This window comes from Eptesicus fuscus, chromosome 4, assembly GCF_027574615.1.
Source record: "Eptesicus fuscus isolate TK198812 chromosome 4, DD_ASM_mEF_20220401, whole genome shotgun sequence".
In the NCBI taxonomy this organism is placed as follows: Eukaryota; Metazoa; Chordata; class Mammalia; order Chiroptera; family Vespertilionidae; genus Eptesicus; species Eptesicus fuscus.
Window position 1 is genome coordinate 2645208 of NC_072476.1, and position 19969 is coordinate 2665176.

A 19969-nucleotide genomic window follows, 5' to 3' on the forward strand; every position below is an offset into this window, starting at 1 on the left:
TTTTTTTTTTTTTTTTTTTTTTTTTTTTGTTTTTTTTGTTTTTTTTGTTTTTCTTACAAGGGCCATCTTTTAGCAGGGAATTAGGCTATAGGTATCTAATGGGTACCCTTTAGTAGGGCAATTTTTTTTAATCCTCGCCTGAGGATATTTTTTCCATTGATATTTAGAGAGAGAGAGTGAAAGAGAGGGAGAAGGGGGAGAGAGAGAAACACTGATGTGAGAGAGAGTCATCAACTGGTTGCCTCCTGCATGTGCCCTGACCGGGGCTGGGGCCTGAACCTGCACTGAGGAACCTTGACTGAAAATCGAACCCACAACCCTTTGTTTCTAGGGTTGACGCTGTAACCACTGAGACAAACTTGTCAGGGCTGCCTGGGTACTTTTACAAAAGCATCAGACCTTCCTGCAGACAGTTAGCCTGAGGGTCCATCCACCCATTGATGTGCCAACAGCAATGAAGGCTCAATTACAACAGGAGAGCACACACAACCCACACAAGGGACACCCCTGGAGCACCACTCAGGTGACCAGGAAGACTATGCCCCTGGGCTCCAGAGGACACCTACTACATATGGTTACCCTGCCAAGATGGGGAGATCTAGCAGATCAACCTATATAGAGAAACAAACACTGGAAGACAGCCAAAATTAGGAGATAAAGAAACATGGCCAAGTGAAAGAACAGGACAAAACTCCAGAAAAAGAATTAAATGAAATGGAGGCAAGAAATCTACCAGATACAGAGCTCAAAACTGGTTATAAGGATACTCAATGAACTTAGGGGAAGAATAGGTGAACTCAGTGATAGAAACCATAAAAAAGAACCAGTCAGAAATGAAGAATACAATATCTGAAATGAAGACTAAACTAGAAGGAATCAACAGATTAAATGAAGCAGAGAATCAAATCAGTAATTTGGAAGACAAGGTAGTAGAAAGCACAAAATCATAATAGCAAGAAAGAAAAAAGAATTTAAAAAATGTAAGGATACGAGAGGCCTGGTGCATGAAATTCATGCATGGTGTGTGTGTGTGTGTGTGTGTGTGTGTGTGTGTGTGTCCCTCAGCCTGGCCTACACTTCTCCAATCTGGGACTCCTTAGGGGATCGGGCCTAAACCAGCAGTCAGACATCCCTCTCACAATCCGGGACTGCTGGCGCCTAACCGCTTCTGCCTGCCAGCCAGATCGCCCCCAACTGCCCTCCTCTGCCGGCCTGATCTCGCCCCCAACTGCCCTCCCCTGCTAGCCTGTTCTTGCCCCGAACTGCCCTCCCCTGGAGGCCTGGTCACCCCCAACTGCCCTCCCCTGCAGGCCTGCTCGCCCCCAACTGCCCTCCCCTGCTGGCCTGATCTCACCCCCAACTGCTCTCCCCTGCTGGCCTGTTCTTGCCCCCAACTGCCCTCCCCTGCCGGCCTGATGGCCCCCAACTGCCCTCCCCTGCCGACCTGGTCACCCCAAGTGCCCTCCCCTGGAGGCCTGGTCGCCCCCAGCTGCCATCCCCTACAGGTCTAGTCACCCCTAACTGCCCTCCCCTGCCGGCCTGATACCCCAACTGCCCTCCTCTGCCAGCTTGGTCACCCCCAACTACCCTCCCCTGCAGGCCTGGTCCCCCACAACTGCCCTCCCTTGCCGGCCTGGTCACACCCAAATGCCCGCCCCTGAAGGCCTGGTTGCCGCCAACTGCCCTCCCCTGCAAGCTGGGTCACTCCCAACTGCCCTCCCCTGCCAGCCACCTCTGGTGACCATCTTGTGATGACGTTGTGCGACACCACCTAGGCTTTTATTATATAGGATGCTCTAGCTGGTTTGGCTCAGTGGATAGAGTGTCGGTTTGCAGACTGAAGGGTCCCGGCTTTGATTCTGGTCAGGGCACATGCTCAGGTTGTGGGCTCCAACCCCAGTGGTGGGCATGCAGAGAGGCAGCCAATCAATGATTCTCCCTCATTATTGATGTTTCTATCTCTCTCTCTCCCTCTCCCTCTCCCTTCCTCTCTGGAATCAATAAAAATATATTAAAAAAATATATACATATATAAGGATAGTTTAAGGGACCTCTGGGACAACATCAAGTGTAACAACAGTCACATCATAGTGGTACCAGAAGGAAAAGAGAGAGCAAGGGATTGAGAATCTATATGAAGAAATGATGATGAAAAACTTTCCTAACTTGGTGAAGGAAATAGACACATATAAGTCCAGGAAGCACAGAGAGACCCACACCAAGACACATGATAATTAAAATACAAAAAGTTAAAGACAGATAATCTTAAAAGTGGCAAGAGAAAAGCAGTTAGTTACCTACAAGGGAACTCCCATAAAACTGTCAGTTGATTTCTCAACAGAAACTTTGTAGGCCAGAATGGATTGGCACAAAATAGTCAAACTGATGCAAAGCATGATCCTACAGCCAAGATTACTCTACCCAGCAAGGCTACAATTTAGAATCAAAGGAGAGACAATGAGCCTCCCAGAACTGAAAAAAGTAAAGTAGTTCATCATCATCATGAGAAATGTTAAAGCGAGAAGAAGAAAGAAGGAGAAAGGAGAAAGAAGAAGAAAAAATATGAACAGTAAAATGGCAATACATACCTATCCATAATTACTTTAAATGTAAATGGATTAAATGCTCCAATCAAAAGGCAGAGTGACTGAATGAATAAGAAGACAAGACCCATATATATGTTGCCTATAAGAGACCAACTTCAGATAGATAAAAAGACACAGCCGGAAGGGGGGGAGGGGGCTGATCGGGCACGGATCAGGCCGGTTGGCTGCCGCAGTGCGCGGCATAGCCACTGGTTGTTCTGTCATTCCAGTCACTGGGCTTTTATATATATACTAGTGGCCTGGTGCACGAAATTCATGCACGGGGAGGGGGGTCCCTCTCAGCCCAGCCTGCACCCTCTACAAATGGGGTGCAGGCTGGGGGATGTCCAAACGCTGGTTTAGGCCTGGTCCTTGTGGGATCGGGCCTAAACCAGCGGTTGGACATACCTCTTGCAATCTGGGACCACTGGCTCCTAACTGCTCACCTGCCTGCCTGCCTGATCGCTGCTAACTGCCTCTGCCTGCTTGCCTGATTGCCCCTAACCCCTCTGCCTGCCTGATCACCCCTAACTGCCCTCCCCTGCCAGCCTGATCTTGCCCCCAATGGCCCTCCCATGCTGGCCTGATCTCACCCCCAACGGCTCTCCCCTACCAGCCTGGTTGCCCCCAATTGTCCTCCCCTGCCGGCCTGATCTCACCCCCAACTGTTCTCCCCTGCCAGCCTGATTGCCCCTAAGTGCCTCTGCCTGCCTGATCACCCCTAACTGCCCTCCCCTGCGGCCTGATCTCACCCCCAATGGCCCTCCCATGCTGGCCTGATCTCGCCCCCAATGGCTCTCCCCTACCAGCCTGGTTGCCCCTAATGGCCCTCCCCTGCCAGCCTGATCTCGCCCCCAACTGCCCTCCCCTGCCAGCCTGATTGCCCCTAACAGTTTCTGCCTTGGCCCGCACCACCATGGCTTTGTCCAGAAGGAAGTCGGATGTCTGGTGGACCCGGTCTAATTAGCATATTACCCTTTTAGTAGTATAGATTATATAGGATAGGATTGCTTAAATGGGGGGGGGGGGGGGGAGCCTTTTTCATCAGGAGGAGATGCTCCTGGTAGACAAAAATACATAATCCCTATATCTGGACTGATAGCCAATCATATGCACTATACTGCCAAACAGGTCATTAAAAAATTGAACTGCTTTCTTACACCTTACACCAAACAGCTGTTGCCCTTAAAACCCCTCCTCAGACCCATCTTAGGTTCTGCCTTTGCAGTTCACCCAGATTAGGTTCTGATTGGTCAGTTTCTATGCCAGTCAGTGTCTCCAGGCCTGATCAGAGAGGTGGGGCTGATCAGCAGCCCCAGTGGAGGCCAGGGAGAAAGAGAGGCGTGGCTGCTGGCCAGGGCCTGAGAGAAAGAGAGAGGCAAGGGCTGATCACAGCTGCCACAGAGGCTATGGATCAGACCCTGCTTCTCTCTCCAGGCCTCTCTTTGGGTCTGATCCGCAGCCTCCTCAGCAGTCAGTGCTGGGTCGTGGCGCCCCACAGCAGAGGGCAGTCAGTGCTGGGTCGCCACGGCAACCCAGCACTGACTTCCGGTTGGTCGAGCCTTTGGTCGTTTTGGATGTTACGGACCCTGGGTTTTTATATATTAGGATAGATACTATAGACAGCCCTAGCCAGTTTTGTTCAGTGGTTAGAGCATTGGCACTCTAACCATTGAGGGGTTGCAGGTTCAATTCCAGTCAAGGACATGTATCTAAGTTGCAGGCTCAATACCTGGCCCTGGTCGGGCGTGTGCAGGAGGCAACCAATCAATGTATCTCTCTAACATTGATGTTTCTCTCTCTCTCCCCCTCCCTTCCAATCGCTACAAAATCAATGGAAAAAATATCCTCAGGTGAGGATCGAATAAATAAATAAAATAAAAATACTACAGACAATTATATGTCAGCATATTGGACAACCTGGAAGAAATGACTACATTTCTAGAAACATACAAACTTTCAAGATTAAATCAAGAAGAAACAAAAGATCTGAAGAGATTGATAACAACTAATGAAATCCAATCACTAATGAAAGCCCTAGACCAGATAGCTTCACAGATGAATTTTAACGGACATTCAAAAATTTACCTATTCTTCTCAAACAATTCAAAAAAATTCAAGAGGAGAGAAGGCTCCCAAGTTCATTTTATGAGGCCAACATTACCCTGATTCCAAAAGCAGACAAAGACATTACAAAAAAAGAGAAAATTATTATTTTATTAAAAAAAGAAAATTACACCTGATGAACAAGATGCTAAAATCCTCAACAGAATATTAGTAAATGAATTCATCAATACATTTAAAAAAACTCAAACAGCCAAAACCGGTTTAGCTCAGTGGATAGAGCGTTGGCCTGCGGACTGAAAGGTCCCAGGTTCGATTCCGGTCAAGGGCATGTACCTTGGTTGCGGGCACATCCCCAGTAGGGGGTGTGCAAGAGGCAGCTGGTCGATGTTTCTCTCTCATCGATGTTTCTGACTCTCTGTCCCTCTCTCTTCCTCACTGTAATAAATCAATAAAATATATTTAAAAAAATAAAAAATAAAAAAAAATAAAAAAACTCAAACACCATGATCACGTGGAATTTATTCCTGGGATTTAAAGTTGGTACAATATCCACAAATCAATTAACGTGATACACCACATAAACAAACTGAAGAATAAAAATTATATGATCATATCAATAGAAGCAAAAATAGCATTTAACAAAGTCCAGCATCCATTTATGATAAAAACTCTCAGTAAGTGGGAACATACCACAACATAATAAAGGCCATACACGACAAACTCATACCTAACATCATACTCAATGGGGAAAAGCTAAAAGTGTTTTCCTAAAGATCAGGAACACAGGAATGTCCACTTTCACCACTCTTAACACTAGAGGCCCGGTGCACGAATTTGTGCATGGGTGGGATCCCTCAGCCTGGCCGGCAATTTGGGCCTATTGGGGGCTGTGTCACCCAGTCCCGATTGGGGCCGATCAGGGCTGGCCAGCCGGGGGAGGGATTGCAGGAGGTTGGCTGGCCATGGGAGGTTGGCTGTGGGAGTGCACTGACCACCAGGGGGCAGCTTCTGCATTGAGTGTCTGCCCCCTGGTGGTCAGTGCATGTCATAGCTACCAGCTGGGTGTCCAGTTGTCCAGTGGTAACGGTCACTTAGGCTTTTATATATATGGATAGTACTGAAAGTTCTAGCCATAGCAATCAGAAAAGAAAATGGATAAAAGGTATCTAAAGAAGAAAGAAATAAGTAAAACTGTCGTTATTTGCAAATGACATGATACTGTATATAGAAGACCCTAAAAATCCCACCAAGTTACTATTAGAGAAGTGGTAAATGAATTAAGTAAAATAGCAGCATACAAAATTAATAGTCAGAAATCAGTTGCATTTTCATTTACCAACAATGAAAAGAAAGATATTTACCAATACCAGAAAGAAATTAAGAAAATGATTCATTTATAATTCCATAAAAAAATCCCTAGGAATTAATATAACCAAGGAGTAAAAGACATGTACTTGAAAAAATTTAAGACACTGAAAAAAATTTTAAGACACTGAAGATACAAATCAATGGAAGCAAATACCGTGCTCATGGATAGGAAAAATTAACATCGTTAAAGTGTCCACTCTACCCAAAGCAATCTATAAATTCAATGCAATCCCTATCAAAATTCCATTGGTATTTTTCACAGAAATAGAACAAATAATCCTGAATTTATATAGAATCACAAAAGGCACTGAGTAGTCAAAGCAATCCTGAGAAGAACAAAGTTGGAAGTATTCCACTACATAGTATCAATCTATACTACAAAGCCATAGTAATCAAAGCAGCATATTACTAGCATAAAAACAGACACACAGATCAATGAAACAGAATAAAGAGCCTAGAAAAAAACTTATGGCAACTAATCTATTCATAAGATAAGAATATACAAAGGAGTAAAGATAGTCTCTTCAATAAATGGTGTTGGGAAAACTGAACAGGTACATGTAAAAAATGAAACTAAACCGCTTTCTTACACCATATACAAGAATAAACTAAAAAAAGATGGGAAGCAATATTTATAGCAGACAAAATAGACTTCAAAAAAAAGGCTATAAGAAGAGACAAAGGATATTTGATAATGATAAAGTGATCAACCCAATAAGAATGTAAGACTCAAAACCATAAAACTTTTAAAGAAAACTAGGCAGTAAACTCTCTTGTCATTGCTTTTAATAATATATATATTTTTTGGATATGACTCCTTGGGCAAGGAAAACAAGAAAATAAACAAATGGCATTATGTGAAACTAAAAAATTTTTGCACAGCAAAGGAAACCATCAACAAAATGAAAATACAATCTACTGAATGGGAGAAGATATTCACCAATGATATACCCAATAAGATGTTAATATTCAAAATATATAAAAAACTTGTACAACTTAACACCAAAAAGATGAACAATCTGATTAAAAATTGGGCAGAGTACCTGAATAGACATTTCTTTAAAGAGGACATACAAATGGCCAATAGACATATGAAAAGATGCTCAATGTCAAGAGTCATCAGAGAAATGCAAATTAAAACCAAAATGAGATAGTACAACACATGTGTCAGAATGGCTATCATCAATAAATCAAAAAATGACAAGCATTGGGGAAAATGTGAAGAAAGTGATCCCTCATACACTGTGATGGGAATGCAGATTGGTACAGCCACTATGAAGAATAAATTTGAAGTTTCCTCAAAAAAATTAAAACCAGAATTACCATATGACCCACTAATTTGACTTCTGGGTACTTACCTGAAGAAATCCAAAACACTAGTTTAAAAAGATATATGCATCCCTATGTTCACTGCAGCATTATTTACAACAGTTAAGATATGGAAACAACCTAAGTGTCCATTGACAGACAAATGGTTAAAGAACATATGGTACATATATGCAATGGAATATTACTTGGCCATAAAAAAGAATGAAATTTTACCATATGCAACAACATGGATGGATAAGGAGGATATTATGCTATTTGAAATAAGTCAGACAAATAAAGACAAATACTGAATGGTTTCTGTCATATGTAGAATTAAAAAAACAAAACAAATAAAGGAAAACAAAAATAGACTGATAGAAACAGGCACCAAAGGGAAGGTTGCCAGAGGGGAGCAGGAGCGGGGAATGAGTGAAAAAGGTGCGGGGATTAAGAAGTACTAATTGGTACTTACAAATAGTCACGGGGTTGTAAAGTACAGCATAGGAAATATAATTAATGATATTATAATAACTATGTATGGTGCCAAGTGGATACTAGACATATTGGAAAATGACTTCATAAGTTATATAAATATACAATCACTATGCTATACACTTGAAATTAATATAACATTGCATGTCAATTATAATTGAAATAAATTTTTTTTAAGAAAAAGAGATTCATGAAAATGTTTTTAGAAGTACTAAAGGCTTACTTATTTTATTTTTTATTAATCCTCACCCAAGGATATTTTTCCATAGATTTTTGGAGAGTGTGGAAGAGAGAGGGAGAGACAGAGAGAGACACATCGATTGGTTGCCTCCTGCATGTGCCCCAACCAGGGCTGGAGGTAGAGTTACTACAGGCTAAATTTATTTGAGTAGCTTGTACATATATTTAATTTTATATTTATTTAATCATTAAGGTCTGAACTGGATACTTCATTTTCATTATACTTTGCAACATCTCATGGAAGACATTAGGTGATGGAGTGTTATTTGTAGATTTGGAGAATCTCAAAGATCTTTGGATTTTTTTCAGAATGCCAACCTTCTATCTTAACTGTTTAATCATTCTCAACACCACAGAAAACAAAGTTAGAAAGACAAGTTACTTGGGTTATAAAGCAATTGTGTGTGTTATCTCCTACAGGAACAAATAAGCATCATTATCTCAATTATGCAAATATTTGGACTTCTTTTTCCATCTATACTTGGGAAATCTGCAAAAATACCAGTAATAGTATTCAGTTATAGTTATTTATAGGCATTTTCATAAAAAACATCAATCCAATGTATTAAGACTATGCAAAAGCCAAATACGAGTAAATATATATCACAGTGTATATTGTTTATGCACTAGGACCTCTAAGTGAAATCTTCCAATGAGCTGAAAAACAAAGTCTATGAACCAAAGTAAGAATGAGTTCCTTAACTACATATGACATCTAGCTAGTTAATAGTTTAAAAACACCTCATTTTCCTGCATTTTTAGATTTCTGCAAAACTCTGTAAGTAATTAATTTCATGTATGGCATGTTCTATGCTCTTTAGATGATGAATGTGCTAAAAATGGTAGCTGGTGATTTCAATATCATTATAATATGTACCTTCCTAGAATTATAAAAGTGTACTTTAGTCACATCACTGGCTATATTCACAAATCCTGATGAAGAAGATTATTATGGCTACTATGTAAAATTAAGGATATTGAGATTATAAATTTGCCTCACTTTTGATGATAGGTTTATTTGTATTCAAAAACTGAAATTTGTGGCCCTGGCTTGTATGGTTCAGTTGGCTAGAGTGTCATCCTGTACACTGAAAGGTTGTGGGTTTGATTCCCGGTCAGAGGACATACTTACGTTGCGGGTTTGATCCCTAGTTGGGGTGTGTACAGAAGATGATTGATGGATATTTCTTTCACATTGATGTCTGTCTCTTTCTCCCTCCCTCCCTCTTTCTTTCCTTCCCTCTTCCTTCCTCTCTTGATTGCTTTCAAGTCAAGGACTTCAAATTCTTGTGTAATTCTAATTCTTTCAATTTCCAGCATTTTAATTATATGGTTCAATATAAAATCAGAGCTCAGTAAGTTCTTAACACTGTTCTAAAAATCTTTTACGTTTTTGCATGTAGACACAAGCTGGTTCTACTGTTACTTTAACATCTGGGGTGGGGATGGGAGTGGGGGGCAAAAGGGAAGGGCAGACCCAACCAAGAAGGCTCCACAGTGTGAGTTTTCTCTTTTAAGCTGGGTGGTGGGTGCGTAAGTGTTCATTATATTATTTATTTTCTCATACCTCTTTGCAGAATTCATATTTTTTTAAAAAGTGATACTAACGCCGAAACCAGTTTGGCTCAGTGGATAGAGCGTCGGTCTGCGGACTGAAAGGTCCCAGGTTCGATTCCGGTCAAGGGCATATACATGGATTGCGGGCACAGCCCGGGTAGGGGGTGTGCAGGAGGCAGCTGGTCGATGTTTCTCTCTCATCGATGTTTCTAGCTCTCTATCCCTCTCCCTTCCTCTCTGTAAACAATCAATAAAAAAAATATGTTTAAAAAAAAAAAAAAAAAAAAAAAAGTGATACTAAGTATAATATCCATAGCTTTATTTTGCTTCACATAGTGGCAAATACTGGACCATTTACTTCAATATACTTCACCAAAGGTGCAGAGAGAACTCTTTCATCACTCAGACTATAGTGTTGGGAAAGCCTAAAAGCAGAAATCTACCTCTCTGCCCTCTCTGACGGTTCTTCTTCTCAAAGAAGTCTGTGTTAGAAATTAAACATTGCTTTTAATTGCAAGTGTCATTTTAGAAGAATGATTGGTATAACAGCAGCAACATACCACGCCTCCAAGTGTAACTCTGAGTAAATTACCTCAATTTCCTGTAACTGCTCCTGATTGGTTGTGTACATCTGCTGAAGAGAATCCTCCAACTCTGTGTTCCGATCCAGTAATGTCTTCCCAAGCTCAGCAGCAAGTTGGAGATCTAGCACGACAAGTGAATAATGCAAATGATTTCACTTCAACATTTCATATAACCCAGGCCATGAAATAAAAATGAACCAAGACCCGACCCAACATAGCAAATTTACGTCTAATCCCGGTAGAAGGTGGAATGGCCCAGAAAGAAAACTGAGTCCTACTTAAGATCCAGTTGAACTGGGGCCCTCTACTTGTACCATGCTCTTATGTACTCCTCCTTTTAAGATGTGAAGAAGACCCATCTACTTTATGGAGATATACTCATTAGTCTAGAAGTGATCAATCAGCATTGTGACTTCTAAAATCGTAATTATTTGCTAATGGACTGGATTTATTCATATCCTATATACCTACTTTTTTGGACAGAGCCTCAACCAAAATATAGGCAGATATTTAAATAGTCTCCACCCTGGCTGGCCTGCTCAGTGGTTAGAGCATGGGCCTGCGCACCGGAATTGACTGGGTTCAATTCCTGGTCAAGGGCATGTACCTGGGTTGCAGGTTCAATATTCGTCCCCAGTTGGGGTGTGTGCAGGAGGCAACCAATCAATGCGTCTCTCTCACATACATGTTTCTCTCTCCTCTCCTCCCTCCCTCCCACTCTTTCTAAAAACCAATGGAAAAAACATCCTCATTCCTCAGGTGAGGATCCAAACAAACAAATAGTCTCTAAAGTTCCTATGAAATCTGACTGCTGTAAATGTGCATTGTATTATTGCAACTGTCAAAGCAGTTTGTTGTTACAGATCCTGGCCTTCAAATGGGATAAAAATTAAGTAAACAAAAAGAAGAAAAGGGAAAATACAGCAGTAATATGAACACTGCCCCAGGTCTTCCATTTTTTCTACTTCTCTTCATGTCCTTCTCCAAGATGAGCAAACCAGACAAGCAGCACAGCGATTGTGAGGTAATTCCATGTCAGTTGTTCTTACAGTACTTTGATTTAGCACAGAACCATATTTCTATTTTGAACCTCACTTTTCGACATGCTTCTTAGGTATATATGCACGTAAGACAGGATTTGTTTGTATTATACACAATCCCAGAAAAATTAAATGATACCCAAAGGACACTTGTTCTAACACAGGTAACTGAAGTAACTATCCGCATAAACTTCATAGAGACCCTTTAGTGTAGTGGGAATGAACCCAACTGAGCAGGAAGGTCTGGCACCCAGTGCTGACTGTCATTTACCAGATAAATACGTTCAAGACGGGCCTTTAAAGGTCCCTTCACTTAGTCTTCTTGTCTAAAGACAATAGGATTGTGAAATAAAATGAAATAATACAGAAGGAAGTACTTTATGAACTAAGCTGCAATACAGAAGCAAATAGTACCAGTAGTACTAGTATTGACTCACAAATAACAGTTTATTGCTGGGCATCACACTAAGCTTTAGTTACTGAACGGTTAATACAATGAAGTTCCTGCTTTTCTAGATTAACGAATGAAGCAAGATAACAAGTAGATAAACTTGCAAACTGTGATAAACACCTTCATTCATACATGCATGCATACATTCAATAATACCAGTGAGGAACAGAGTGAGGAAGTAACATGGAGTCACTACAGTCAAGCTACTGTATTACTGCAATCAGGCCAAGGCTTGAGAAACAATACTATTCTTGTTTTAACTAGCCTGGGAACTTAAAACTTTCAAACTTCCAGTCCTGTCAATGCTTGGATATACATCCAACCTCCAGGTAACGATGTGATCACCCCTGAAGGACTAAGGAAACAATGTTCACTTATCCAGACCACCGGTTATCCAATCCAGAGGCTAAGGATTTATTTTTTACTATAAGAACTCTTAGTTTTTCATTTGTCTTCGGAGCATTCTGGGTCTTGCCTTGTGTTTCTGGTTTGCAAACCCTAAGACATTTGAATAAATCTTTATCATTTATTTCTAGCAATGCCTCTACACTCTTTCAGTTGGTCTGACACCAGATACCATTCTGGACACAGGGAATATAAGGGTGAACTTAGCTAAAAAATTTCCTGCCCTCATGAGCTTATATTCTACTAGTGGCCTGGTGCACGAAATTTGTGCACATTAAAAGGGAATTAATTAGAGGAAATATTTTAATATTGCATTTGCCCTTTCTCTATAATAGAAATGTCAGAGGTGAAAAGAAATTAGTAAAATGTATATGAAAATCTTCCTCCTGTCAGAGTCTGGGGTGTGCCAAGGGACCCAGAGTCAAGTCCCCACCCACCTGCGCACGCCTTGAAATCGCACGAGACCCAGACCTGGCTGGCCCCACCCCCGTCAAGCCCTGCCAGGCAGGGGCGCAGCCTCAGGTCCCCTGTCAAGCCCCACCGAGCGGGGGTGGGGGGGTGGGGGTGGGCGCAGCCTCAGGTCCCTGCTGATTGCTCCTTAAGGCTCGTTATGGGAACTTGGCCTCCGCTGTGGGCACAGCCATCTTGTGTTATGGAAACACTCCGCCCTGTGCGTGCCGCCATCTTTGTTGCGGCATGATGGTCAATTTGCATATTCCCTCTGTATTAGATTAGATTGGGAGGAACAGAATGATAAGATATATATTAGCAGGAAGTGCTGCTCAAGAGAAAAAATAAAGCAAGGAAGGGGACTAGGAAGAGTATGAATGTAGGAGGTTGAAATTTAATGTGACAAGAGTGACAGAATTAAGATATGAAGAAACAGAATAATTGACCCATGTCGATCTATCTAGGTGGCCAACATTCCAGGCAGAGGCAAAACAAGTAACAAGACTCTGGCAAGAAGCATCACTAGAGTGAATAAGGAGGTCAATGAGGTTGGAGCACAGTGTGTGTAAGGGACAAAAGCGGGGCAGCAACTGACAAGTGGATACTGCAATCATCTGGGCCATAGATGATGGTGGCTTGGCTAGGGTGGCAGAGATGGGGATGGAGAGAAGGGGCAGGATTCTAGATATGTTTTGAAAGTAGAGCTAAAAGGATGTGTTAACCCAACTGGATGTGGTGGGTGAGAGAAGAAAAAAAAAAGGATTTGGTGATAACAAAGGATCTACTTTAGAAAGGAAGGTCACAAGGAAAGACACCCTGAGGACACGTTTTAGCTAAAGCTTGAAGGATGAGGACCTCACCAGTAAAAGCCAGCCAGAGGCACTGCAACACAAGAGAACGTGGCATGTCCTCGATAAAATGCCAGTGTGAAAGCAGCACCAGGGAAAGAATGGTAGGAGATGAAGTTGGAGAAGTAGGCAGGGACCGGATCACACAAGATTTTATGGGCCATGGTAAAGTTTGACTTTTGTTCTAAGTTGATGTCACGAATATATTTATTATGAAAAGGTATTTGTTACAAAAACAGGGACCTGTACTACATGATTTTAAAACTTAACTTGTAGAGATTGACAAATAAGGTTTACATCTATTCATTACCACCAATATTAAAACTCAACCTAGAATAAGTGGTAACAAAAAAGCAATACATTTTGTCACCTGGTACTGTTCATTCTAGTGCAGAACTAGTGTTCTGCTTGGGTGATTTTCTCTCATTGGGAAATAAAGCAGCAAGATCGACCATTTACCACTCCAGCTAACAGCACACATTTTACATTTAAAATAAATTAGTGTACTGTTGGTAGACAGGTGTTAAAATAAATTCTCTCATGATTTAAATATTAACAATGCCTATTAATGTACTAAGTACTTCAAATAACAACTCTATGAAATAACATCTTGTATTCACAAGACATAGAACCTTTATGAAAAGCTCAAATCATGTAAGAGACATCCATCTTTGTATCTTTTCAAGGTATTTAGGCCAGTTTTTCAGATGAGACAACTTTAAGCACAAAGATACTAACGGACCTGATTAAATCTACAGGAGTCACAGGCAAAACAAACACTTCTATCACCAGGTTCTAACTCTCTCATCACCATTCTCCACTTCATTATCCATATCTACACAGTTTTCAGATGACTGACAGTGTGTCCACACACTTCTTCAAGGTAGAGGGCAAATTTTCCTACTCAGGTGCTTAAGCTTTTCACTTGTTTTCACAGATGGCAATGAGAAACTAGAGTTGAGCTACCTAGCTCCTATTACCTGCTCCGTCAAAGAAAGTGCGGACAACCTCAGGCAAGCTAAGTGAAAACAGAACGATGCCAGGCTACAGCTGTTCCAGAAAGAATTACCGTGTACCGCAGGGTATGTAATGTGTACACACAGTGCCACACAGAAGTCTCCACACTGTACGGAAGACAAAGTCTCTTCTGGCCTGTTTTGTAGTGGTAATTCCTTACTAGGAAGGACCAGAGACTCATCAAAGATGCTCTTAACTGGCAGTCAAAATCCGAATCAAGACTAACTTTAGACCACCCTCACCTACTGCCATTCCGTTATGAAACCACCTAAGCTCTTAACTCCCAGCCAGGAGCAGCGCTCCTCCCGCTGCTGCAGAAAGGGATGCCAAGTAAAGCCCTCTTCCAGTCAGCAGTAACCAGAAAAGACCCTGTCCTATCCCAGCCCTTCTTTCCCGTTAAACAAAGCCCAACCGGGCTCAGTAACTTCAAGACTCAGTCTCCTACATATTTCATAGGCTCTTTAGGATAGAATCCTGGCAAGACAAGTATCAACTACAAGAAAGGGCCTGTGAAGTGACACTGCAAAGAGGATATTACTTCATCTGTTAGTTTAAGGACCAGGGTCCTCTTTTGGCCCTTAAAAAAAAGTTCATTTCCTGTCATCTAGCATACGGCTTCCATAACCAAAAGGAGCCAAAGCTGGCAGTAAGCCCAAGTGGGTTTTCTAAATAATCAGTGGCGCAAATGGGAGAGTATTCAATGTTCTTTACTATTGTTTTTAATTAAGGAACAAAAGAAAAGGAAAGAAAACAGTTTTGAAGCCCGTATGCACCTGTTCATCTATTTCCCAATAAGGATTTTCACCAGGCGGCTGTCTTTTCTAAATCCTGAACTGGCCTCGGCAGCACTGAAAATACCACAGGTTCACTGCAGGCTTGAGAACTACAACCTAGCAACACTTTCGTGTTTAATGTGCTTTCACTAATCAGCCTTTGCAAGCGATAATAATCCATTTCAATAATCCATTACACTGTTAGCTTTAAACAGATACTCCACTCAGCCCTATATGCCTTAGGCAGAAAAAAATTAGCTCTAGCAGCCAGAGTGTATTTTTAAAAGTACCTTTCTTCCAGAAATCAGAAACCTTTAAATTCCACTGCTTTTATATTTTTCTTATTTTCCTCATTTTCAAAATCATATGATGATAACGTATTAGCTGTGGTCTACAGCAGTAATTCAATAATATTAAGGCTGAAAGCTTTTCCTATTCCAAAGTCAAATGCGTCATTTGGTGATGCTTCTGTGTACCTCCTGTTGCCAACGTTACTATAATTGGGACGCAAAAAATTTGAATATAAACATCAAGAAAAACGATGATGTCAGTTTTAATGACCCTCCAAACAGTGATTCAGCAAATTACACACCAGGAAAATGTACCCATCTTGAAAAGAAGTAGGAATCTTAGGATTCCTTAAAACTAAGATTTCATTTGCTGATCCATGCAATAGAAACCTGAATCCTTATTCTAAGCTTACACAGCTCACCAAACAACAATTATAACAGCAGCCGAAGGCAAAGCCGGTCTCTGAAGTCTTTCCACCTTGCTCTCAGGGGCACGTTCCTAACAGAAGGCTCCTGCTGTCCCAGAAAGGATCAGCCGCGCAGAGATCATTGTCAGTATTCTTCCTGTGCCAACTCAGCCCTCTGACAAAAGACAATCTCTTCATCAAAGTGTTTTGTAAAAGCAAAGGGTTTTCTCCTTTTGCCTCACACAGCTTTACATGTTTCTATAAAGGTATGAAGAGTAGACCAGAGCCTTCCAAAGTTAGATTTTCCCCCCAGCAATTTTAATTTAAAAAAGAATGCCCCAGCAAAATGATACAAAAATTCAATCTATTTAAATAATGCGTCTATTGCTAAAGGGAAAAAACGTGTAGTTCTGACTTTGAGAACAGGATCTTAAAAAGTTGTTCTAGTAGCTCTCTCCAAACAAGGCTCACTCAATCAAGTGAATACAGGCAGACCTTGAAGATAATGTGGGTTTGATTCTAGACCACGGTAATGAAGCGAGTATCACAATAAAGTGAGTCATACTCTTTCTGCTGGTGGAGGGTCTTGCCTTCCATTGTAAAAAATGCACCACCACCCTGACTGGTTTGCTCAGTGGTGACAGCTCAGCCCTCTGACCAAAGGGTCGCCGTTTCAATTCCTAGTCAAGGGCACGTGCCTCAGTTGCAGGTTCAATCTCTAACCCGATAGGGCATGTTTGGGAGGCAACCAATCTATATGTCTCTGTCTCTTTCTCTTCCCCTCCACTCTCTCTAAAAATCAATGGAAAAAATATCCTCACTCCTTGGGTGAGGATTAAAAAAAAAAAAAAAGCAAAACCAGTGTAATGCAATAAAGTGAAGTGCGATAAAACAAGGTCTGCCAGTAGTGAGGATGTTAACAAATGAACAGATGTCTGCACTTGATAAAATCCCACTACATTTACTTACCAATCTGTTTAGCAGGACAGATCTGCTGTGCCTGCAGCCTTCATTCTTTTACAGGCCATATTCACAAGGTATGATTGTTGGCATTTCACATCCATTCCTACCCCACACACTTGGTTATGACATACAGGGTCATGTCAAAGTCCACTATGATAATGGATGTAAAAGTCCTTGGAGAAGCACAGAACAAATTCCAAATGCAAACTGGCATTAAGGAGGTTCAGACCTGTGTTCTCTGGGCTTCATTAATTTAACACCTGATGACTTCCTTCTGATCAGAGGTTAAGGAGTTCTACATGTAACCCCAACAAGTTGCATTTGCTTCTCAAGTAGATTGAAATATTACAAATGGCTGTTCCTAACAACCTCCTACAGAAGAAAGGGCAGTATGGACTAAGGTACCTGATAGAAGAGAGCCATGAAAACAGTAATCCTGAATGAGTGTCTCAGATCAGCCCAACAAATATTAAAATTGAGCTTCTATTATATGCTAAGTATTATGCTAGATTCAAAACAAAACGTGCCGGTTCCCGCCTCCCCTCCACCCCCCAGCCTGTACAGATCTATGCTTCTTAAATGCAGGGAAGAAAAATATTTAGCTTTGATTATACAAGCTGCGTAGTTTATTAGAAGGAAATCTTGCAACTGCACGTTGGTTGTCACGTTAATCCTAGAGAAAGTATCAAACTAGGCCATCAATCCTTATGGGGAATTCTGAAAACAGGTTTGTTAAAATGGAAGACACCTTTATCTTGTGGGCTTAGAGTCTATGATGGTAAATACTGCACTGCAGCCGTTAAATAGCTCCTACTATGTAAACAAGCATAATGGTAAACCACTTTGATTTAAGTGACTGTCCACGGCACACTGATTTAAGAAATCACCTTCCCCCAAAAGGTGCTTGTTTTATTTTCCTTTTCTAAGTGTGAGTCGTTCTACCCCCTCCCCCAATTCAATGGTTAACATGACCAAACATCATGGTCATTTAACATTCACTAAATGAAATGCTAATTTTCAGAGCAAGTTAAAGCTAAACAAGTTGCATTTACACAGAACTGCAGAAAAGGAAGACGCCTGAAGAAAATCCCGAGGATTATTCCGTACCGAGGTTAGGGAAGTTTGCTATGGGGTTTGGAGGGGAACCCTGGCCCCCCAATAACAGTTTCTTCTACCTCCACCGTCGTTGGGACTCAGTGACACCTGTGTTGAGGGCCAGTCAGTGCCTGGCACACAAAAAGGTTCTCCAATCGCAGGTTCCTGCTCCGAACATGCAAAAGCAGGGGCCTTCCCAAGTCCACGGCCGTCCCAAGTTTTTCTCTGGGGACAGACTCGGCGAGAAATCCAAGGCAAGCCCGTTCTTGACCTACGAGCTGGGGTTCAGGGCGAGGGGAGAGGCAGAGGGAGCGGCGCCTTCGCCGTCTCGGGGCGCCGGGTGGACGCGGCACAGCAGCCCCCACAGCCCGGCCCCGCGCGGGGGGCAGTGCGCGGCGGGGGCCGAGCCGGACGGCGCCCGCGGCTCCGGGAGGAGCGGGTCAAACGCTGGCGGCCCCTCCCGGCCGCAGGCCGTCTCTGGGCCGCGGCGGCCCTCGCCGTCCTCACCTGGAAAACGGGGTCAACGCCGAGCAGTCCCCTCCCGCGGTTACTGTGCGGTGCCCCGAGCGCACGGTCCGGTCCCGGCGCGCCGCCCCGAGGGGCCAGGCCTGGAGGGCGACCGGCGGGGCCGGCCCAGGACTGCGCGGCCTCCGCCGAGGGACGGGCAGGTGCGGCCGGTCCCCACGTCCGGTGAGCGCCGGCCCGCCCCGCGCCCGGCGTCCCCGGGCCGCAAGCAGAAGCTACTTTTGAAAGCCCCGCGGCCGGAGCCTGCCGCCGCGCCCGCCTCACCTTGCTGGAGGTCCTGGTGGTCGTACCACGGCTCGTCCTCCTTCATCTCGAACCCCTCCACCAGGTTTCCCGCCAGCATCTCCGCCGGCTCTCCCAGGGGCAGCGGCCCTCGCCGCCGTCCCGCCTCCGCCGCTGCCCCGGGCGCTCCGCCGGCCCCTCCGCCCTCAGCCAGAGCCGCCCTCGGGCGGGACGCGCGGCCGCCGGTTCGCCCCGCGTCGCCCAACGGCCCCAACGGCCGGCACCCGGCGCGAGCGCGCCCGCCGCTGCCCCGACCCAGCCCGTCCGGCCGAAGCCGGGCCCAACGTGGCACTGGGGCAGAGCCTCCCCACCCGGCGATTCAAACCCCCGGCGGCGCCTCGGCCAATGGCGAGCGGGCCACTGGCCGAGCGGCAGCCACGTCGTCCAACCGCTTCTCACCGCAGACCCGCGGCTCGCCCGCAAGCAGCCAATAGGATCTCCGGGGGAAACAAAGAAGGCGGGGAAAAGCGAGGAGGTGCGGCCTGAGGGCCCGCCCTCTCCCCGCTCAGGCTCGCTTCGGGACCCCGCTCGGGTGTCCGGTCTGGAGGGGGCGGCCGGCGCGGCGCCGTCGGTGGGTGTCTGGGCGGCGGGACAGCCCGTGGTCAGGCCACGTGGGCGGGAGGGCCGGAGTCCGGCCTCGAGCGTGGCTGCTGTCGTGGGGCGTCCCTCGGGCAGGGGGGGCGCGGACGGTGCCGGGAACCCGCGGTGCCCTCCCCAGCGGCCCTCCCCGGTCTTCTGACTCCCACATTCGCCCTCCTCGGTGCGGGCAGTGGAGGGTGGGCCGCAGTTGAGGGCTGCCAGCCGCCGTCTTGACCTCTGTCCCTCTGGGAACTGTCCACACCCTTTCAAGGGCTGGCCCCGGTCCTCCTGGGAGCCTGGGGGCTGGAAGGGTGCAGTTGAAGCGATCTCCTTAGAAAAAAACTGTGAGTGCGATTTTCAAAAGGTTCGAGGTCACAAGTTATGCCTCTGGGGTCATGATACTGCACCTGGAGAGAAGAGAATGCCAGTCAATAGTTGTGGAAGGAATAATGGTGTTAGATGGTAATAATCATAATAAAAGAGGAGTGGTAAACGCACAGATTCCTTTCTTCTGAATCCGGGTATCCTGATCTACTTTTTATTGCTAAGTTAACAAAGAAGAAAGCTAGGTCCCATGTAAAGCCTTTGCTTCCCTATTGTCAGTATTCTGGCAGAGATATTAGTCCAGAGCCAAAAGAAAAGA

At 44.1% G+C, this 19969-nt stretch overlaps 1 protein-coding gene across 1 annotated transcript in view; it reads right to left on the reverse strand.

Moving 5' to 3' along the window:
- Window positions 1-19011, reverse strand: part of CDR2 (cerebellar degeneration related protein 2) — a 39024-nt gene extending 20013 nt beyond the window's left edge. The window contains exons 1-2 of the mRNA XM_054714413.1: window positions 18730-19011; window positions 10210-10322 (exon numbers count right to left, since the gene is read on the reverse strand). Of these exons, the coding sequence (XP_054570388.1) occupies window positions 10210-10322; window positions 18730-18808 (192 nt within the window). The 5' untranslated portion in view covers window positions 18809-19011. The remainder of the gene's footprint in view (window positions 1-10209; window positions 10323-18729) is intronic.
- Window positions 19012-19969: the final 958 nt, after the last annotated feature.